Raw genomic sequence first — 24295 nt, forward strand, 5'->3', positions numbered from 1 at the left:
ATTTCATTTTTTTTTTTTTTTGTAAACTACAGGAAAGGAAAGGTAAACAATAGCAATGAATGGCATTTTAATAGCCTTTCCAAACCAAAATGTTAAAGCAAAAGGAATGGACTACAGGAAAGATACAAAAACTTAAAGGAATAGGCTGAAAAGTAGTATATGACCTTCACTGTAGAGAATCACATTCCGAGAAAATATAACCCAAAACATATGAGTTTGATATCTGCGGCCTAAATTTTTAGTTACAAAGAGGTTTACACGGCATTGAAGGCATTGAAGATTTTTTGCTTATGAACCATTCTCACAGAGTTACAGAGGTAAAAAAAGTAAAACAAAAAATGACTGGAGTTTATCATCTATCCCTTCAGCAAATAACTATTGAACATCTATTATACGTCAGACACTCTTCCTAGTGGTTGGCACATTATCTCAACGAGCAGAAAAGAAAAAAAAATTGCCTCCGCTTGTGGAGCTTACAGGATTTCTTACAAACGGCCGCTATAACATTTTCCTGCCTCCAAACAAACTGTAGTGAATTTGCTGTCAAGTTCATTAATAAACATGGCTCAGGAGATCCAGTGAGGGTCAACTATGCTGATCAAGAAGATTAACTGCCTGAAGGTTATCAAGAGTTTAGTATATCTGCTTGGAAAATACGAGTAGGTTCAAAGAGAGTGTTAACAAAATCATGGGATACGTTATGAGAAGAACCCTTCCTCTCAAAAGTGACTGCAGTAGGCACTGAGACCCTAGAGTTTTTCCTCGTAAAATACTCATACAGCTCTGAGGTATTTAAATCAAAAAAAAAAAAAAAGAATTATGGAGCTTACTAAGAAAGAGATTATCTTTAACATGTAATGTTTTTAAAGAGGTGCTTTGAAAAGGGTATAGACCTTCTATGATGGCTAGAGATACAAAGTTGGAAAAAAATTTGGAGGAAGTTTAGTGAAACTCACAACAAAACAAATAAAAAACTTGGGAGAACCCAGATGCAACATGGCAGGCCCAGCTGAAAGCACTGTGCAAGGACAAGACAGAAGAGAGAGTTCAAACCAAAAAACAAAAAATCAAAAAAACCCCAAAACAGAACAAGAAGATCTAGAGGAAATCAGGAGAAAAGGAAAGCTGAGAAGTGTTCAAGGAGATGGGGGCTGGCGCCACCTTAGGGACGCTGTAGGTGAAGAATGTGAGAGCCAGGAAAAGTTCAGTGAAGTATTTGTAATATCGGTAGGGTACTGAGCTTAAAGATATATCGATGAAGCTCATTGTTACCTTGACAGCAGTTTTCATTTAAAAGTAAAAGAAGTCGGGCGTGGGGCCTATGAGAAAGGAGTCTTGCTATTCATGTAGCTTGGAAATACCCCTGCCTGGCAGAAGTAAGTGGGCAGGGAAAACAAGGACTCCAGGTGTCCTGGCCATGAGTCAGGGTCAATGGATTAGAAAAGGAAGTGGCAACTGGGAATCATTGATTGAAGATTTCAACCATGACTAGCTGAGAGATGTGAGACTAAACTAATAACTGAACTGATTTTTATCTTCCAAATTTCCCCCCACAGAACTGGAACTACTTGTGTGCACCTAGCATCAATGGCTGGGGAAGAACGTCCCAGAGAAGAAGAAACGGATCATGTCAACCCCAAGTCACAATGTCTGGAGTTGAAGCATCCCTCTGATACCCTCAGATAAGAAAGGAAGCTAAGGAAGCTTACTTAATCCTTCTGAGGTGACAGGGCAGGTAACCTGTCAGGGTAGCTCACTGAGGACAGTTCTGTGGGTTGCTGTGTCAGAGCCCCTGGCTGGTGCCGGGGAAGGCTGGCATCTCACCCATGCTTCTCTTGCCAAGCCAGGAGCTCTCGCGTGGGGCTGTGTACACCCAGAAAGGGGAGCATCTGTTTCTCAATTACACAAAGGCCCTCTCTGGGCTAACAGTGCCCTGGAAACTGTGTCCCCTGTCAAAAACCATCGTCAGAGGAAAAGCCCATACCTGGCAACATTGGGGTGGCATTTGGCATTTCTTCTGTTTGTATGTTGAGACATGGCCACCACTTGTGACTGGTTCTTTAACGCCCCCAAATGGACACAGACACGCAAAGGAAATTCCTCTTGCTTTTGTTCTCACCCGAATAGGCGACACCAACCACACCTGAGAGTGCTAAACAGTGGGTTTACTGGGATAACTGCAGAAAGATTGTGATGAATAGGACGCTATGAAAATTACGAATTCCCTCTGCATAATCTTAAATTAAGAAGAGGACACTTTCGAGTCCAAGATTTCTCAAAAACCTCATAGTAGGGGCCTCAATTGTCTTTATTTAGACCCAATTTCTCAAAACTGTACCTAGTTAGAATGCGCTAGGCTCAGGGGGGTTTTCCACGCTTCTGAGCAACGTTTTTCATCTTTACACAAAATTTTGGCAGTTGGCAGCTGTCGGGTCACCAGCAGTCTCTGGATGCAGAAAGGGACCCCTGAACACACGTCCTGACCAGCAGGCTCCCAGCTCCTCTGGTGCTTTAGGTGACCACCAATGACTGCTGATTAGAAAGCATCCTTTTCCTATGACAGAACAATCTAGTTCAAACAGAACTGTAGCTGACACTTAACTGTGTGACTGATTTAATGATCAGGGAATTACTGCCAGCTAACAGGCACGTTGGTTATCTTTTCCTCAACAGATTTTTGTTTGTTTGTTTTTGTTTTGATTTCCGCAGAGAGCTTTTTGTTCCCTTTCATCCAGCAGATTTCTGGAACCCCCAGCCCAGCTGGCCATTTCAAGTCCTCTGCTCAGGCTCTATTAAGAGGAAAACCAGAACTGTACTGGAAAATAACGTACCTTAGGTGGAACTAAATCCGGAGGGAAGTATTAAAAAGCGAAACTGGTTCTTTGGATCCGCTAGGTGAGAGTGAAAGTAAAGGTCACTTTTTGGTAAGAGGCTCTGAATGTTAGTAAAAGCAGAACTGTGTGCTGGGGAAAAGAGTAGGAGTTGAAGGTCAAGGGGGAAATTTGGTGGCTGCAATAACTAGAGTTAATTTATGAATGGACTCTAGGCTACGTCAGTGGATGCTTCTGACGTGCCTGAGTGAGTAGGGGGCAAGAGAGGAAGTTTGGGGTGTGAGGAAAGTCCAGAAAACATGCTAATCAAATGTTCCACAAAAGGGGACAACTGGGTAGCCATATTGATACTTTATGTAGTGCTTGGAAGGACCAGAGTAGAACTCAGCACCGAAACCACAAGGCTGTTCCATGCAAGATGGTGTGTGGTCACTGGCCTGCTTCTGACAGGGCAGCAGGCTCCAGCATAGAACATCTGGTTGTTAGGCATTGTTTTGTGTCTCATGTGTTTAAAATTCATTTCTAAGCATTATTTTGTATGTTTCAAAAAGCAAAACACAAAAACAAAAAACCCAAAACAAAAAGTAATAAGCTTTCTAAGAGGAAAAGATAATTATGGTCCTTTACTGTGTGCATCATGATTTTTGCCTTAGGCAAATTTAGAGCCAGAGTTTATCACTGCTTTAGGCCATACACACATCTTTCTCCATGTTGCTTTCCCAAGCCTATGTCAAGGGAAAGAGCCCTGCACCTGGAATCAGAAGATCTGTATTCTAGATGTACCTCTGCCACCAACTAGCTGTGATTTGAGCAAGTACTTAGCTTGTTCTTTGTCTAGTAATTAATGCATCCATTCATTTATTCAATGGCCTTATACTGAGAACCTGCCTTGTGCATGGTAATCTCATTTTCTTCATGTGTAAATTAAAGGAACTACCCTAGATCAATTCAATGTTGGAATCATATAATTAATTTTAAATGTCACCTTTTTTTGAGAACTGAGATAAAAATCTAGGTCCTCTGATATGATACATACACTTATTCTGCATTTATCAAAGCATTAGGCTATGTATTTTCAAATAAAAGCCTGTTTTATTTTTTTCTGTATTGTACACTATAAAAGTACACCCACTTTAACAAGCCAACACTAGAGAAGATTAAAAAATAATAAACTTATTCTTCCCTCAGTTCCACCTTACTGTGATAATTAGTATTTGCACCAGTATTCCATATTCTTCTCTATACTCATACAAATATGTGTATATTTATATGATATATATGATAATTTTTCTTCCGTTTCTAAAAAAGTAAAATATAGTCACATTATACATTACTCTGCTAATTATTTGGTTATTTTGCATTTTTCTGAACATTCCTCCAGGTTCATACATATAGATCTAACCAATTATTTTTAATGGCCAAATAATATTGAAAATTATAAATGGGTCAAATTTATTTAACTATTTCCCTATGATGGAATATCAAGTTGTTTCTAAGTTTTTTCTTTTTAATGTCACTTTAGTTAACGTCATAAAAGAAATATTTGTCTAGATATATTCTTACATACTGGTGCTTTATTTACATAGAATAGATTTAGATTGTTAGCCAAAGGGTATAAACGTTTAAACTTCTAACAATGCTTCTAGATTACTTTCTAAATTGGTTATAGTAATTTTCATTTCTATCAGCTATATATAAGAATTTTTATTTTCCTACAACTGACGTCAGCTCTATGTGTATTAACATCTTTGCCAACAATGAGTATTCCACTGTTGTTTTAATCTGTATTTTCCTAATTACCAATGATGTTGATCATATTTCAATATATTTGTTTTTATTTGCTTGTTCTCTTCTGTAACTGTTAGTCTTGGTTCTTGACTGACTTTTCTTTGCGGATGCCTTTTCCCTTTCCCATTTGCAGTACTTCTTTGTCTAGTCATCATTTTAACAGGTAGAGGTGTTACAGAAAACAATACAAAGCAAGGGAAGTGGGATCAGAACTATGGAGTGTCAGAAGTAGGGGAAGTAGGGATTCCAACTTTATGTAGGGTAATCAAAGGCAAGGCTCACTGAGAAGGTGACATTTGAGCAAGCCTTGTGGGAGGTGTAGGAGTGAGCCTGTGGCTTACTGGGGAAACAGCAGTCCACTCCCTGCTGAGGTAGCTAGTGTCAAAACTCGAAGGCTAGAGCTTGCCTGGTGTGTCCAACGAACCCAAGGAGGAAGGTATGCCTGGAGTAGACAGAGCTGGAGGGGAGGTTGTAGTCAATAATACTAGAGGTAAAAGGGAGCCAGCTCATGGAGGGCTTGTAGGTATTAACAAAATCTTGACTTTTACTCTGAGGAGATGAGGGTTTTGAGCAAAAGGGTAATATGATGTGACATATTTTGGAAAGATCACTCTGGTTGCTGGGTTTAGAGTAGCCTGCAGGGAGGCAAGGGAAAACGCATGGAGACTACTGAGACTACTCAGTAATCTGGGCAGAGATGCTAGTTGCCCTTTACTGAGACAGAAGACTGAGGGAGGAGCAAATTTGGGTAGTTTGAGAAATGGGAAGTCTACAAAGTGTTCATTATTGTCAGACACATTTTATCATAGACACATTACTTAGTGTTCTGACTTTTTAAATACAAGTTAACTTAAAGGTGTTGAAATGTTAGACTTAGATATAACCTGGATTTTTTTCTTGTACTAAGCCCCTGAGGGTACAGAGCTATCTAATTTTATATTTATGGGAGTTGCCTCTTGACATTTTGCCTCAAAATAGAAACAAATTTAAGTATCGACTCCAAAGGGCAAGGAGCTAAGAGCAGAAAAAGGTGGTCAGGTAGAGTAAAATCTTCTCATTGGAAAAGAACAGTCATGGAGAGTCACATTAGTGAGACTACTTTACATGTGGTCTGGGTTTTTTTGTTTTGTTTTATGTTTTTTGCCATTTGTTTGTTGGTGTTGTTAAATACCCACAATTGAAGAGAAAAGATAAAGGGAGCGTGAAAGTTCAGAGAATTGTTCAGAAGCGCAGAGAAAAATAACCTCAAGATCAGTAAAAAAACAGTGATCAATGATGTGTAACTGAGAACATAAAGAAGACATTAAGCTTTGACAGCTTTAAGTGCAGGAACTTCTAAATCACAGAGAGAAATTAATTAACAAGTCTCAGGAAAATCAAAGATTTCATTAATATTAAATCTATTCAAGTTTTGTAGAAACCAGGATACACTAATGCAGATTTTTCTCGATTTATGAGATGGGACTACATCTCAATAAACCCATCATAAGTCGAAAATGCATTTAATACACCCAACCTACCCAATATCAAGGCTTAGCCTCATACTACCCTACAGTTGGGCGAAATCATCTAACATCTAACACAAAGTCTATTTTATTGAATACTTTACTGAAAGTGAAAGACAGAATGGTTGTATGGGGACAGAATGGTAGTAGGTGTATTGGTTGTTTATCTTCATGATCGCACGGTTGACTGGGAGCTCTGTCTACTGCCACCGCCCAGCATCATGAGAGAGTATGGTATGCATATCACTAGCCAGGGAAAAGATCAAAACTCAAAATTTGATATATAGTTTCTACTGAGTGCATATCGCTTTCGTACCACCATAAATTAAATAAATCATAAGCCAAACCATCATAAGTTGGGGACCTCTGTACATGATTTATTAAATGTTGATGAATTAAGCAACTAATTCTATATAGATGCTCTACTTCTTTAAATCTCTCTAGACTATTTCATAAGTCTGGTGATTTTTAAATGTTCTATTTAACTGCTCTAACACTGAGTTAAGGTATTAACATTCTAGCGAATTATAGAACCTGAGGAGAGGGTTATAGGATCCCCCAAATTTATAACCTGTCAGTCAGAAGTATAGGTGGCCCCTGTGACTGGAATTCAAAGTGAGGCCAGTCTTGTGGGACTGAGCCCTTAACCTGTGGGGTCTAACTCCAGGTAGCTAGTGTCAGAATTGAATTGAATAGTTGGACACACAGTTGGTGTTGGAGAATTGGTTGTGGAAAAAGTCACTCATTTGGTGTCAGAAAAAAGATGTTACAATGGGCATAAGTGATGCTTATATAAACCCAAGAAGCATTATACACAGAAAGAATATTGCCTTGTAAATTCAGATCAGTAAAGTTATGGAAAGTCTCACATGTATTCATGTGTGTCTCTGAAGCTCTATAAAATAATTGTGGAAGAATCAAGGTCCTCTATCCTTTGATCCCAGATGGGGTGAGATAAATATCAGATACATAATTTTATTATGTGATTTTAATTCACTCACTAACAAATATTTATTGAAGTTTACTATGGGCCAAGAACTGTCCTCAATGCTTCTTATATTTCTTATTGTAAGAAACAAGTCAGTGACACATTTGGGGGTATTATATAGACTTGTACCTAATTTTACATGACTGCTTCTAAGTATAGAGAAAATTTTTGACAACTGAAATATTTTTAAGGTGAGACATTTTCTATCCATAAGCTAAGTTGGTTGTTTTAAATGCATCTGAATGCTTACTATGTGTCAGAAGCTCTATATGTATTATCTTATTTAATCCTCACGACTATTATTATTCCCATCAGGAAGATGAGAAAACGACGATATTTAGAGAGATTAAGTAATTTACCTAAAAAGTGCGATTTGAACTCAGGCAGTCTGACTCAAGAAACCACACTTTCAACCACAAGACTGTTTTTTAAATGGTGTCACTGATATAGTGGATGCTCTTTACTTGTCAGTAAATAAGAACTTCTATCAGCTTTGCTCAAAAGGATAGGTAGGAGTTTTCCTGAGCCATTGATGAGAAGGGGTCTCATCATCCTCTAATAAATTATACCATATGATAAAGAAAAAAAGTTTACCACTATATAGAGATGAAATAAATCCTTGTACTCTGGAACATTTCTAATAGTCTTAAATTGAACCAGGTTTGGTAATCATATCTTTGATAATAAAAATGCATGTGTTTCTTTAGGGGATTATTTCTCAATATATTGCATGGACTTCTAGATTCCTGTTACATTTTAGCAGTTGCCTAATCCAAATTCCTCCACACATCCTCCAAAATGCTTACAGATCAACAAGAAGGGCAAATAAAATCCACAATAGGCATCTGTAGCATAAATAAGTGTCTTAGCCTGCTCAAACTTCCATAAAAAAATACTGCAGACTGGGTGGCTTCAACAACAGAAATTTATTTCTCACAGTTCTGGAGGCTGGGAAGTTCAAGATCAAGATGCCAGCAAAGTAGTTTTATTCTGAGGCCTCTTCTCTTGGCTTGCAGATTGTGCCGTCTCATGATCTCTTCTTTTTTTGCGTGTGTGTGTGTGGAGAGAAAGAGCTCAGGGCAGCTCTCTGATGTCTCTTCCCATAAGGACACTAATCCTATTGCACCAGGACCCCACCCTTATTACCTCATTTAACCTTAATTATCCCCTAAAGGCCCTATCTCCAGATACTGTCACATTGGTTTCGGGATTCAACATATGAATTTGGGGAGAACACAATTCAGTCCATAGCAATAAGAGACAGAGAGTACTATAAATTTCAATCTCAAACCAACAAAGCTAGATTTGGGAACCATGCCAGAACAGGGTCTGGTGAAGAATGAGTTGAAAAGAGGAGCAAACCCATTGTGGTCTAGTAGTGACGTACATCAAAAAAATCTCCCTGAGAAAAAAATGTCCCCATTATTTCAAAACAGGTACATGACAGAATCAAGTTATTTATATTGCCTCTCCTATATAATCTGTATCTCAGAATAGTCATATAGTTTTGGGGAAATTTTTTATAGAATTATTCTACATAATAAAGAAGAAATGGTACAATGCTCTATTGCTATTTTATAATCATAATAATAAATGAATGGATCTAAGCAATTATCAGAGGCTGATATTAATCCAAAAAAGAGATGAGCAAACATTAAGTATTTTCTGGTAGAAGTATACAACATCACCTATAAAGTAGTCTTGCCAAATGAATAAATAAAATCTGATTCTGATCAAGCCTTTAGATCTAAGGAGCAATTTATAGTAAATACAGTGGACAGAGGAACATCTATTATATGATCAACGTGATTGCTGTTGGCAAACTCTATAAATTACCCAGTTTCTTCAAGAGACAACAACAGCAAAACAAAACAGCAACAACAAAACTGCAAGAAAAAGAAGAAGAGGAAGCTGTAGACCAAAAGATAATTAGCTAGAATTATCAAATGTTTGATCCTAGTTCAATAAACTGTAAATAGAAACAAGTCAATTGCGAAAAATCTTAACACTGGATATTTTGTGATGTTAAGGAAGTGTTGTTAAATATGTTAGTTGTAATAACGATATTGTGAGTATGTTTTTTAAAAGAAATACTTATCTTTCAGAGATACTGAAATATCCACAGATGAAATGACATCTTCAATTTTTTTCAAAATAATTCAAAGTTGGGGGGTAGGTGTGGATATAGATGAAATAAGACTGCCCATGTATTGAATATTATAAAAACTGCTGTGATGATTAAGGGCTTCACCATAATATTCTCTCTGCTTTTGTATATGTTTGAAAATATTCATAATATATTTTCAAAAGGAATATATCAGAATTTTGAAAAAAAAAAAAAGGAGGTGAAAGTCCCCTTCTGAATGAGAAAATACTCAGAACGTGTCTGAGAACTGGCTTCTGGGGACCCAAAGATCAAAAGGCCGCCATCTAGAACTGTGAAGAGGCTGAGACTTTCTCCTTGCAGGCTAACAATTTAACCCATCAGTGTTTCATGGATACTGACAGAAGAGATGAGACATATATCAGAGACAAAGGACTTTATTGCTCACAGAAATAGCAGTAGCCAGGTATCGGCGTTTTTGATAAGCTGGGCTAGTTCCTCAAGGCTAGTTCTTGTAGAGAGGTGCAAAGGTAGCCAGGTAGCACATGTGACCAAGTTTATTGCATTACAGAGGAGGAGCCCTGATCTTAGTAAAATGAATATTTTATACTGGACAGTAAATATGACTGCCCCTGCTATGAAGGGGGACACCATATTCCAAAACTGTAAGCAATTGTGCCCTTCAGTCCAGGGAAGACATTACTTTTGTCTTCTAAGAATTTTTTAAAATAAATGTCTTGGGAAGGTAACCCAGAACAAAGGCACTCAATGTCTCTGCTTGTAAGACATGCGTGAACATGAGAGACCCATGGAGAATTGTCCCCTGACAGTGGCAGCCTTGGGTGGGCACCACTGTGAAGGAGAGTATGAGACATGGAAGGAGGAAACATCCTGTGGAGTCTGGTGGTGAAGGGATGTAAGAAAGCAGGCTGTGGAATTGAACCCTATAAAAACAAAATCAGAAGATACATCACCCTTGAACACACCAACCACCAAAGAAAAAAGCATTTATCTTTACCAGCAGAGGAGGGTCCTCTTGAACTAGGAAACCTAGTAAGACATTCTCACCAAGTTTACATCGAGACATCTATTATTTCCAGTCTAGGAAACTGATTATAAAATGGACATTTGACAACCACTAAAAACTACAAGAAGAAAAACAGAAAGTGAGAATCACCAGATTTTAGCTGATCAAAATATTCTCTAAAAAACCAAACATGAAGCACAGGAAAACTGTAATGAAACTGTAATAAAAGATGCACAGGAAAACTGTAATAAAACTCCAACAAGCTTTAAACATCTCTAAATAAGCATTTTTAGATATAAAAGAGGACCTTAGGGGCTTCCCTGCTGGCGCAGTGGTTGAGAATCCGCCTGCTAATGCAGGGGACACGGGTTCGAGCCCTGGTCTGGGAAGATCCCACATGCCGTGGAGCAACTAGGCCCGTGAGCCACAACTACTGAGCCTGCGCGTCTGGAGCCTGTGCTCCACAACAAGAGAGGCCACGATAGTGAGAGGCCCGCACACCAAGATGAAGAGTGGCCCCCGCTTGCCGCAACTAGAGGAAGCCCTCGCACAGAAACGAAGACCCAACATAGCAATCAATCAATCGATAAATCTTTAAAAAAAAAAAAGAGGACCTTAAATCATAAATTCAAGAAAACCCAGGACAGAAGTGAGCAAAAGTACAATTTAAGATGAGATATGACCAAATTCAGGAAAGAAAAATTGAAAAAAGGATAAAAATCATCTCATGGGTGAAGGCGAAATTACAAAGTATCCAAGGAAGAAGAGATTTAGCTACAAGTCTCATAAGAGATTTTGAGTAGAGGAACAAAAATAAAATGAAGAAATAAATACGATCAGAAAGGAAGTGCTTGATATAGAACAGAAAAAAATATCCAATACACATTTGATTTTCTGAATAAGAAAAATAAAACAATGAAATAGAACAACCATTAAAACTATAATCAAAGTGAAAAAAGGAAATCTTAATCTTATTGTTGAAAGTGCCCCCCCCCCGCCCCCCCCCCCCGTATACCTTCGAAATTACAAGACAGAGTCTAGTAAAACTATTTAGTTTTTAAGAATCCGTCCTCTGGGGGAAAAAATACCAAGAAACTTACAAAGTTTCTTGACTGAAACATGAGAAGCAAGACAAAAATGACACAGCATTTTAAAAAAAATTTTAGGAAAGTATGAGTAAAGAATCTTGTATCCAGTTAAGCTGTTTTACATGTATTAAAACTAAAGGGGAAAAAAAAAAAACAACAACTAAAGGAAACTTTGGCAAAAAGACTGTTGATGGGGCTTCCCTGGTGGCGCAGTGGTTGAGAATCCGCCTGCCGATGCAGGGGACACGGGTTCGAGCCCTGGTCCGGGAAGATCCCACATGCCATGGAGCAACTGGGCCCGTGAGCCACAACTACTGAGCTTGCGCGTCTGGAGCCTGTGCTCCACGACAAGAGAGGCCGCGACAGTGAAAGGCCGGCGCACCGCGATGAAGAGTGGCCCCCACTTGCCACAACTGGAGAAAGCCCTCGCACAGAAACGAAGACCCAACACAGCCAAAAATAAATAAATAAATAAATAAAAATAAAAAAAAAAAAAAAGAAACTGTAGGAGGATAAATGTTTAAAAAAAAAAAAAAAGACTGTTGATGAGTATTAAAATAGTAGATCTAAGATTATACCCAAGACTAAAACAAAAGGGAGAACAAGTATGAAAAAGCATTATCTAAATATGGGTTCTGACAAAAGTAATTTAGAAAGTTGTAGGAGAAGGGAAAAAGTAAAATTAGAATAAGTTTGTAGCTGCATAGATTATAGACAGGAGTCAAAGAGTATCACTTAAATCTAACAAAGCAGATAGGAGAAGCCTAATTAAGGGGGAAGAAAAGATCAAGGGAAGTTTGAGTTATTAGCATAGAGTTAGGCAACTACTAGAATAAAAATATAAGCTTTTCTAAATGCAAAAATAAGTACTAAAAATAAACAAAGAAGACAGATCAAGTAGAGAAAGAAACATAGTAAATCTAACATTAATATTAACATCAAATAATAAGACAGAATTGAGAACAAACATGCTGATCATATCAACAAATGTAAATGGACTTAACTAGGCTATTTAATGAACATGATTTTGAATGTGGCTTACAAAGCAAAACCCATATCTATGCTGAGTAGAAAAGACACTCCAAAACCAAGTGATCCTGAGAGGCTCAAAGTAAGGGATTGACCTAGCAGACAAACGAAAACAACAGTAAGAGTGCCAGGGTTGAGATCAGCAAGGTAAAATTTGGGTGCAAAGCATTAAATGAGACAAATTAATACTCTCTGAAGTTAACTGGATGTGAATACACCTGATGACATACCAAGTCTCTGGCCATTGAATTGAAAATGTCAGAACACATTAAGCCTCAGATAGTATGGAAACAGCAAGTGTCACTCATAAAATAATTCTCAAGATTGACCTTGCCTTACTCTGTTTCAGTAATAGGCAGATATCCATAAGGTATATAGCACATATGAATTTAACTTTTTTTTCTTAAAGCCCTGTAAAAATACCAAGAAATGAATTCTTTAAGCCATCATTAACCCACAAGAACACAGAACTGGGAGAGGAGACAACTTAGACGAATTTTTTTCAATCAACTTTTGGAAAAAGAAAAGCAGAAGTCGTAGCTGAATTACTGGAGCAGAGGAAGTTAAAACCCATGTCTTTAGAGAGAGAAGCGGTGGAGAATTGAGGCCAGTTTGCCCCATAGAATCTCTGAGAGGCTGAGCACTTGAAAGGACTGAAGAAAAAGTTGAAACAAGAGAAGGGATTCACTCTTTGCTTTTGGAGCATTTGAATCCCTGAGGTCTCCTCTCACGTGAACCTGGGCAGCCAGGCAACTATCTTCTTTTTTTTTAACATCTTTATTGGAGTATAATTGCTTTACAATAGTTTGTTAGTTTCTGCTTTGTAACAAAGTGAATCAGCTATACATATACATACATCCCTGTATCTCCTCCCTCTTGCCTCTCCCTCCCACCCTCCCTATCCCACCCCTCTAAGTGGTCACAAAGCACCGAGCTGATCTCCCTGTGCTATGCAGCTGCTTCCCACTAGCTATCTATTTTACATTTGATAGTGTATATATGTCCATGCCACTCTCTCACTTCGTCCCAGCTTACCCTTCCCCCTTCCCATGTCCTCAAGTCCATTCTCAAGTCTGCGTCTTTATTCCCAGGCAGCTAGCTGTCTTAATACCCCAGACATGGCCAGAGGCTGATTCTTTTGGGAAGATGAAACCCAGAGCCTCTGGATTCAGAGATAGAAGGCACAGAAGAGGTCTGGGGTGGGGTTGAGGGGTTGCATGGAAATCTACATAGTAAACTGTAGTAGTCTGAGATCTCGTCCCTCACTTTTGCTCTAAATAGTACAGCCGTTCATATATCTCAAGACTACAAATTGGAAAGACCCTCACTAGAAAAACTGAACAGCCAGAAAAGACCAACGATTAGAAATTCTGAGGTGGTAAAGAAGGTTCTAGGAAAGACTGCACTGCTGGCCAAAGAGTAACAATCCAGATTGGAGAGAAGGACAGAGAGCTCGAGAAGTGAGGGTGTTAGAAAAAAAGTAACTCACGGGGTTGACTGTAGAGAAAATAGTATGGGTAGGTTGTCTCACTTGGTGAGAAGGACTTCTAGAAAGCTGACCAACTGAAGTGGCAGAGCAACTTTAACTCCAGTAAGGGATAGTATTCTTAGGAAAGAAATTTTGACCAGAGTGAAGTACTTGGTTCAACAGTGAATAATATTTGGAGCAATAATAACAATGTAGAAAAATTATTTCCGGAGGGAAGGTAAACGGGTTATTCTGCTTGAGAGCATTGCTAAGTACACATCAGAAGTTTTAAATTTTTCTGTACTTTCACTCAACACTCCACTTTTAGGAATTTACCCTAAGAAAACAAAAGTGAATGTGCACAAAGATTTAAATACAAGTATATCTGTTGCAGCGTTGTTCCTAATAGTAAAAGATTGAATACAACCTATATGCCTCAAACAGGGAATCAGTTAAACCAATATTGATATGGCTATATAACTGGATACGATCGAGATGAATATTTACTTGGGAAAATATTTATAATCTACCTACTTAAAAATTTTCAAAAGCAACCTTTTCTCTATAGTCCCGTTTTTAAAGAAAAAGATAAAAAGAGGTAGAGAGAGATCTGAAAACTTCTATCAGCAGTTATTTTGGGTGTTAGGACTAAACCTGAGTTTTCTTTTCTTTCTTTTCATCTGTATTTGCAAACACTAAAGGCTTCTACATAAATATAACAACTCTTAGAGTTGCCACACACAGAAAGAACTGACATAACTCACGTTTTACTTTTATAATTAGAAAATAGAAACTATTTTCAAAAAAGAAAGAGACAAGGAGAATAAGATGGCATGGTGGCTGGTTCATTTGTAATGGTCAGAAAAATGTTCTGTTTAGCAGAGGGGCAGAGCAAACTTATCAGCTAAATTAGTCTCCACTTAATCATTCAGCAAACATTTCAGAGCCTTTACCATGTGCTACTCACTGTGATCAGCTCTTTTCCTATAAAGAGCAACTAACCTTTTGGCAGGTAAGACACAGAAGAAGTTGGAAACAACCAAGAATCACATATTGAAGTTTACTTTTCTGTGTAGCTTGTAATCTACTCTAAATTTAGATATAAATGTGAAAAGACTGTCCAAGCTGTGCAAGATATTAAATTAATGTAAATCTGATTTTGAACAATAGCACCTCAAGAGTGTCATATTCAAGTACTGATAATAACAACAGTATAGGGTGTGAAACTCATCTAAGTTTTGTTGCTAATATTTACATTTCCCTTCCTGTTTATATTCTAAAATAAATAAAGTGTGATATAGTACAGAGTAAAATAAAAACTTTTAAAAAGGCAAATCATCCAAATGATTGGAGTCTTAAAATAAATTTTATTTCACTTTTTAATGTGCTGATATTTTCTGCGATAATTGAAAATACTGAGCTGGTAATATAAGGAGAATAATGGAACTCACATGGTTAGAACAATGAAAGTAATTGTATTTGGAAAGTAGATGTCTCCAGCTCAGAAATATTTCCTAGATGTGAAACGGAAAAATGATTCCCTAGTGCAGTTGCCTTGGAAAGTGAGGTGATGTGTGATTTAAGTAATTACAATCCTTCCTAACAGAGCAATATATTCAGACTATAAAGTGAACACTATGTCAATATAAAAATTAGCAAATGATATAAATGACGAAAAGCAGGGAATAAAAATTGATTTCAAACAAATTCTGAACATAACCTCCCTCCTTTCTAAAGTAAACCTATGTTTGAGCAGAGACATATATAGTATTCAAAGTAGAAGCCTACCAGCAATGAAAAAACCCAGTTCACTGAGGGTATTAAACTTAAAATTTCAATTTATATGAAGGAATAAAAGAGAAAGATCCAAACCAAAACCAAATTGAATTTTCCAAACTCAAGTCCCTTCATTTTTCCACATTATTTCCTCACTTAGTGTTTTGACATAACTTCCTGTCAGAGCAGCAGAAAGAGAGTTGTGAACTTGTTATTTCCAAATTGCCCTGAAAACTGGAATTTTGCTAATACAATATCTTCCATCATGTTAATTGGCTTTGAACCACATCAAATTCAAGCCACGAAACTAAATGTACTGCCTTAGAAGGGTCTGTGTATTTAATTACCACGTTGGAGGACATGCCATTAGCTTAAACTCTGAAGCCTTCTGCAAAAAAAAAGGGCAACTCAAGAACTGCCACACACAGAAAGAACAGACTTATAACCCCTTCAGCTGGCTGCATGTTGTCTGCAGCCTGCCTGGGGCCTAGTTAGACCTCCAAGTGAGCTCTGTGCATTCCGAGTTAATGCCAAAGATGTTTCCATTGAGGTAAAGCTGGCAGATCCAGTCTCCAGATACACAAATTTCATGCTGAGAGGTAGTGCCAGTTCTTCCAAGATTAACTGATAAGTAGCTCCTTTGGAGAATTCTAATTTGGTATTCTTTCCAACAGTATTTCCCCAAACACTTCCTAGCATATGGTAGTAACTTTACAAGTTATTGCCGCATTGAATCAAACAAAGAGTTTATGTGGGCATAAAGTATTAAAAACAGACAGACACAAGATATACCATAGATACCTTCTTTGGCATTTTGTTTAAGCTGGGCCTTAGAAAATGGGAAGTCCATGTTCATCCCATGCGTGTTGTTTGTATGGAAAAAGCTTTTCTGAAATGTGCTTTATGGAGTCTGGCTGAAAACACAAGTTTTCTAAAAGCCCCCTGTCTTATATCTCTGTGAATGTATCCATCCAATAAAAGTTAATTTTATGTAATGTATTACACATAAACACATGCTTGAGATGCTATTTCTTATTTTGGAAAGAGAAGAGACTTAATTAGACTGTTGTCCAGAAACCCAATGTAACTTTGATGTTTATTAGTTTGAAGAACTGTAATTTCTGAAAAACTGACAAATTTGTCTCATAAGTTTAAATATTGAAACTGTTTAAAGCATGACTAAGAATTAACAAAATTTATGAGAAAATATAGGTGAGGATCTGTGATGTTCTGTGAGTAATTAAAAACAGCACTTCAAAATTAATTTCTCTTTTATCTGACAAAATAATGTGAATGGATAGAAAATACGTATGCCAGCCTGAGAAAGTAGATGATACCATTCACTTCTCTCTTCACCATGTGGACAGCAGCTGTATAAATGGCCCTTTATTCTGCCCTCCCAGAATAGTTTAATTTAGGGTCAGGTAAGAAGTAGGTTAAAAATGAAGAGGCCAAAAGAACTGTAAAAATGCTTATGATATCATAAAAATGACCTTTTTAGCTTTCGGTTACCACACAGTCTTGTTCCAACCAAAACATCTGCCTATCACCCCATAAACGTCCCTACACAGTTCTTCCCTTTGTGAGCAAAAAATGAAGCTTTAAGGGATGTTTAATAGCCAGCAGCTCTTTGGCTGCCAAATACTGCATCTGGTGGGTAGTGTACTCTTCATGTAGGGGAAGAAAAACCAAAAAACAAAAACCTGTTTAGTTTTCTTAAAGTCCACCAGTGTTTTGCATCAAGACATTTAAACCCTTTGAATATGGGGAAAGACACAGGAGCTCCTTAAGGGCATCTGAAACCAGTGTATTGTTCCCAGAAAGCAATGAATAACAGAGATTGTATTTGACCACGTTCAATATGTAGGTTGAACAGGTGTTAATGTGAGTGAGTTTAATGCCAGGTAAAGGAGGCACGTCATGGGAATTTAACATTCATTTTATTCTACTGTGATTACCTCTACTTGAGGCTATAATGAATCATAATAGTTTTCCTTGCTAGGTAATAATTATAATTTTCTGAACACATAATTTATTAAAAAAATTTCTTAAAATAAATACTAGGACAGGGAAAAAATTCTGCTTTAGGAAAATTTAAATGAGGAGCTGGTCTTATAAGAGTACATCAAAGCAAGGATGACCCCAGGATCATGACATATTGAGTGGGGCTGCTTTTTAAACAATATGCTTCGAGATTTTGTTAACAGGAAATATAAAAACCATAAAATACTGTTTCGACTTTGATAGTTTCTCACTGGGATCAAAGTTGTTTCCTCTGCCCCTTTACTTTAGAAAGAAGTTTGGTATGACAACCATGATATCAGTGTATCACCTTCAAGAAGTGGCAAATTTTACCTAAAATGGTTCAAGTACAAAGGGGTCAGTTCAGGAGAGAAAGAGGGAAAGATGACCAGCACTCACTATTCAGTTCCTAGTCTGTGGCCTCTCATCTCCCTGCTTTCTTCTCTCTTTCTCACCTCCCTTGAGAGGAGGGTATGGACTGCAGCATCTGCCTCATCCACCATCCTTCTGGACCCCAAGCCATATACACCAAAAAGGTTAACCTGAAAACCATCTCCTGAGCATTTTAAATTACTGTCAAAGGACCTACCTGTCTCATTCTCTTAGAAATACAAAAGTTTTACTACTGTAGAAAAAAATATGTTAACTACTAAATTCTGAGTAATTTTCATCATGGGTAAATGGAGAGAATCTAAACATTAATTTGGGTTGCTGAGGAGAGAGGGCAATAGAATGGGACTCAGGAGCTTACAGAGTCCTTATAATTCTCCACCTGGAAGAAAATGGTGTGTGGGGTGGGATGGGATGGGGAGGTAATCCCTACTTCTTTGCATTGTGGTTATACTGAAGGAAAAGCTAGGCTATACATAACTTCAAAACACAGAAACAATAGGTTTGTTTGCCTGCTTTTCTTCCTTCCTTCTTTCCTCCCTTCTTCTCTTTCCTTTCCTCTCTTTCATTCTTTTTTTGGTTTTAAACTGGTAAAATTTGCCAAATATGGACCTTTGCTACCAAAGGTCCATATTTGGCAAATATGGGGTATCATCTTTCCTAGAAATCATTCAACATCATATGTTATCTTCTATGCTTCTACAATATCTATAGTATCTTAGAGGTTGTCAGTATAATTGGTTAATCCTCAAACTACTCCTGTGAGCTGAATTTCTATTTTGCTTACACATTTTATAATAATTTATATGAAATTGATCAATGCTTATTATAGGCCTACTGCTAAAGTGGGTTATACCATTGTATGCTGAGTTCTTTCCCTTGAGGTAGATAAAATCTCATCAAGGAGACAAGACTTACACATACAGCACAATTATAGAATAATAAACTGTGATACATAATAAAATGCTAAATTTATACAATTAAAGGCTAAAATGCTTGTTATCGATACTGAATGTAACTGGTTGAGAGGAATGGGATAAATCAGCAATTCTATATTTGTTCAAGCTTCTAGTCACCTCCCCCCCTTGCCAACTTCAGACACTGTGGCCAGGTTAGCCTATTGTCAATCCTTGTTCAGAATTCTCATTGGCTTCCCTTGTGCACAGTCGTGATTCTCACAGTGGAAGTACCTATGGGCTTCTTTTAATGAAAAGTTTTTCATAGACCAAGAACCCTGAGAATATGTCTCCAGATCCACAGGTTATGAGAACCCAAGTTTGAGCAACACTGACTTGAGAACCTGAGGGTAATTATTTCTTTGAATTATCTTTCACTTGAAAGAAGTTTTGTCTTTATACACAGAGAAACATTGGCGTGTACAGTAAGTCCTCAACTATTTAGTCTCTCACTCAAGATGAGTTTTGTATTACATGCCAGATGTAGAAGTCAAACCGAACAGCTCACTGGAACCAACACAAGTCCTCAACTTACCTACACAACTTTTTTGTATACATTCTGCCTTCAGCCTGGAATACGCTTTCCTTTTTCTCTTTTTCCATCTGTCTCCCTATTTTCTTTTTGCCAGAAATTAGGTCAAACAAATCCTTCTTCACGCATCTCTTTATGCTCACAACTAGGATTCTCACCTTCCTCTGATTTCTCAGGGCAGATTATCTGTGCCTCTTTTATGAGACAAAACATTCAACATTTATTAAACTTAGCTGTGTGGCTTTTCACTTCTAAACTGCAAGCAGCTAGAGGAAAAGGACTGGATCTGATTCATCGTCTAGAAGCAGCTGGCCCAATATCTTGCACAAAAATAGGTGCCAAATAAGAAGTCAAAGAAATAACTACATGGGTCAATGAATAGAGTGAAGCTTGAGAAAAGCCATAAATGGTCGATGGAATGTAGAAAGTGACTGAAGAAGGGATTTTTTTGATAAGGGACTTAGTAAATTTCTCACCTTATACCTGAGCTGAGGATTTAAGAACTCAGGAGAGAAGATATAGCTACTCTTCACCCTAATAATGAAATAGAGTTGGGACTTCCCTGGTGGCGCAGTGGTTAAGAGTCCTCCTGCCAATGTAGGGGACATGTTTTCAAGCCCTGGTCCGGGAAGACCCCACATGCCACGGAGCAACTAAGCCAGTGCGCCACAACTACTGAGACTGCACGCCTAGAGCCCATGCTCCACAACAAGAGAAGCCACCACAATGAGAAACCTGTGCACCACAAAGAAATGTAGACCCTGCTCTCCACAACTAGAGAAAGACCGCGCGCAGCAACGAAGACCCAACACATCCAAAAAATAAATTAAAAAAAAAAAAAAAGATATAGAGTTGTTTCCTAGGAGAAAATGTGTGCTCTTCAGGAGAAATTATCTGAAGAACCAAACTTGTCAAGGGAAATTTATCAAATACTTTAAAAAAAATCAAATAACTTCCGTAACTTGTTATGATTCTTGACCCTTGAAGAGCAGCGAAAAAAAATGTGTTCAAATAGTCCACACTGTTATCCACCATATCTTATCAACTCTTTATTGTTGTATCCAGATAAGTTCTCGTCTATTCTTTTTTTTATAAATTTATTTACTTATTTATTTATTTTTGGCTGTGTTGCGTCTTCGTTTCTGTGCGAGGGCTTTCTCTAGTTGCGGCGAGCAGGGGCCACTCTTCATTGCCACTCTTCATTGCGGTGCGCGGGCCTTTCACTGTCGCGGCCTGTCTTGTTGCGGAGCACAGGCTCCAGACGCGCAGGCTCAGTAGTTGTGGCTCACGGGCCCAGTTGCTCCGCGGCATGTGGGATCTTGCCAGACCAGGGCTCGAACCCGTGTCCCCTGCATTGGCAGGCAGATTCTCAACCACTGCGCCACCAGGCAAGCCCTCGTCTATTCTTAATAGACTGAAAACCTTTGTCTGAAAGCTGAAGTGCTCCTACTAGAATATTACTATTAGAGGCATGTATTCTCTAAATAATGTGTTTGTAATTACCTTTCAGAATCTTCTGACTGATTGGTGAGCATGACTAGTTTCTCTTCGTGTTTCTTGTTTTTATTTAAGAGTCGTCCACATGGAAACTAAAAGGAAAAAATATAAAGGACATGAGACTTGGCCGTATCTCAAGGGAAGATAACTATGTCAGTCAATGGAGGAGAAACCACTTGTTAAATGCATTTTTCCCAAAAGCCATGTTTTTATTCTCATGTCTTGTTTTCAGCACTGACAGTTACGAGAAGACAGACCATGAACTTGCCTTCTGTCTAGTTTCAATCAAAGGTAAAATACTGGGTGTAAACATTAAGGACCCAGTCTTCCAGTTAAGGAAGAGTCTCATGACAGGGAGAAATTGTCCAGGAGCAAGTGAAGAAAGCTGGACATTCCAACGCACGAGTCATAAACTGTTAATGCTGTCAGACTGACATGTTTGTAGTTCAATTAGCCACAGTCCAGGAATGAGTTTTCCAGGAGTGCCTAACGACCCAGTGACACCAAGAGCTTTCTTCTCAGAATCTCATTCATTCCAGCTTTTTCTCCACTAGGAGTTAGTGATTATTTCCATGAATTTCAGGATAACAAGGGAACTGGTAATGTGATCATTAAAAAAGGAGGGAATTTTAAAAGGTGTGTAAGAATATTTTTCATTTCCCAATTTTTTTTCCTATTTAATATTAATTGCAACTTAAGCACCAAACTGTGGTCAAACATTACACAGACATCATAGTCCCTCATGGGGATTATAGTAGATTCTTGAGATTGAAGCACTTGAAGACGTGTGTATGTTTTAAAAGCCAATTCCTGCAGGCGCTTAACACATCTGAAATGCATCTGGAAACCACTAATTGCTGTGATCCCATTAGAAAAGTTAGGCTGTTCAAGTCTGTGTGAAACATGAAGCCAGTTTGTTTGAGTTTTATGAGTTTTTATTTAATAGTAACAACAACAACAAAAAGTTTGTTTGTTAAATTGCTCCAAGAAGGATTTGTTTTAGCTATTGGCAAGCTGTCTTTACATAGTGTAGGAGGGTGGCTTTTTTATTTTTTTTTCTTTTCAGCTTGTGACAGCTGTTTAAAAGTCATCCATTACCACCATGGTAGCCAGTTGCTAGATGAAAGCGAATGCCTTTCAGGACTGTTGTAGGAATTAGACCACCAACTAGTACAACTATCTTTTAGCTATATAAAATTGCAAAATTGCCTAGTTTCTTCATGTGGCACTCTGGAAATACCATACAATTCTGCAGATGCTTTGAAAAGGCATGCAAGTGAGGTGCTACCTGACAAAGCATGACTTGCAATTAAGTGTGCACTCTGTAATTTCTGGAAGATGAGGTTTTTAAAACAATTCATTTATAAAATAAATTTGCAGTAAGTTTTAAAAAATATCTTCAATGGTTTCATTATTCCTAAAATTACTTTTTAAAAAATGTTAATTTCCTAGAAGAGCTGAAATGGCACATGGAGTCCTGGAGTATTAGAGAATCATAGAATTTGAGACCTTGGAGAATACTGAGAATTATGACATCATCATTTTACAAAAGAGGAAACAGAAGCCCATAGAGGACAAATGATTTGACTAATTAATGCCTCATCTAGGATTAGATGTCTAGCCATTTGACCCCTAGTCCATGACTTTCTATTGTTGTTCCACAATTGAACGTTATACAGGTGAAATTTCAAGTCTGAAATAAGATGAGATCTAATGCTAAAATATTTAAAAAGTAATATATGAAATGTTTACATTATAAATGAAACCTCATAAAAACATATTTCTTAGGCAAGGACATTGTATTATTTGAACTCTGGTGGTAAAAAATCCCCGAAAACAGCATGTGGAAAGGGAAATATCCAAACTTAAAATGTTATAGTTTATACCACAATGAAAAAATAAAAACAACAAACAAACAGACAAACCAAATGTTATTGTTTAAAATTCACAGATAATACCTCTGAGGCACTAGAAACAGATGAAATAGGTGTTGTCTCAAAGGTGTACTTTACTGAACATTGTAATTCCTTCTAAAGAGCCTTTTCATAGGCTGGAATTTTACACTTGTTATTCTTCTACCCAGGAAGTCGAAATATCAACTAATGATAATCAGAAAAGTCAATATCACGGGAATAATCATAATTTCCAATAGTTTATACATTTCTGTTAAGGGGGCTGTCTTTCCATCAGAAGAGAAACAAAGAAGACAATCAGAAAAAGACACTCAGCAATTAAAGGGCCTCTCTTTCAAGTGGAAGCAAACAAATCAAGCCAACCTTGAAGACACAGGGCCTTTCTCAATGTCAGTGCCTCACTTTTTTTTTAGTTGTAGAGAAAATGAACCACTTTAGGAGTCTCATAAGACTTAGTAAACATGTGTGTGCCTCTCTGCACTTTATCTCTACTAACTGTAAGTCAGGGTGACATTAAACCATAAGATAAAGAATTCTACTGAAGTTCTTGCTCCTTTAATTTTTCACAGAATCAGCCTGGAAGGGAGGTAATGGACTTCCTGAAATTTAATTGGCTAGTGTGGAGACATGAAACAGGCAGGAGCAAAGCACCTGCTTCACCAAACCAGGAGACACTGTGGTCAGAACCCCCAATTCTATAGCAGCACATCGCAGCCTACTGCAGCTTGATTGAGGTTCATTCATTTCTTGTAAAATGTGTAATTCAAGCATTTTTGCTTTGCTAAACATTTAAAATGTTTGAGGCAGATCCCAAATGGGACAACCAAGTCAGACATAGAACAGGGTGAACTTTCATTAAAACGAAGAGTATCTGAATATCAAATAGTAGAAAGATAAAGGAAAGATAGGGTACCTGACCCCTCTTAACCTTTGCCCATTCAAGGTGAATTTCTCAGTTTATCCTGAAGTACTTGCAATATAAACTAGTCTAGTTTGTACTGCTGATTATGGTGTCTGCCTGCTCTACTCTTATTTCTATTAACTTCTAGGTAGACGTCAACAGATCTTTCTCTCATGTCTGTGATATTGGTCTCTACCCTGCAGGGTCATCCGAGAAGCCATTATTTCTCCCAGATATGTTCGCTATGTGGTCCACGAGCCACTGAACCTTTGTACCCTATCATCCTTGATAAGAAGTGTGACCGTAATGTGACTGCTCTCTGCCAACAAAGCTACTGTGAATTAAGTACTGACATCTCTCTTCTGAAATCACTTCTAGAATTCATGGTACATTCTTTTCAAAATTTTTGGAAAAGACCTAAGTTATCAGGTTCAAGTTCAGGAAATAAGGTGAAGACAGTAAAGCTAAGTAATATCAGTG

At 37.7% G+C, this 24295-nt stretch overlaps 1 protein-coding gene across 1 annotated transcript in view; it reads right to left on the minus strand.

Moving 5' to 3' along the window:
• TNIP3 (TNFAIP3 interacting protein 3) overlaps nucleotides 1–21054 on the minus strand; it is a 92806-nt gene extending 71752 nt beyond the window's left edge. The window contains exon 1 of the mRNA XM_068542331.1: nucleotides 21008–21054. Within this exon, the coding sequence (XP_068398432.1) occupies nucleotides 21008–21039 (32 nt within the window). The 5' untranslated portion in view covers nucleotides 21040–21054. The remainder of the gene's footprint in view (nucleotides 1–21007) is intronic.
• Nucleotides 21055–24295: the final 3241 nt, after the last annotated feature.

Source organism: Eschrichtius robustus, chromosome 4, assembly GCF_028021215.1.
Source record: "Eschrichtius robustus isolate mEscRob2 chromosome 4, mEscRob2.pri, whole genome shotgun sequence".
Taxonomy (NCBI): domain Eukaryota; kingdom Metazoa; phylum Chordata; class Mammalia; order Artiodactyla; family Eschrichtiidae; genus Eschrichtius; species Eschrichtius robustus.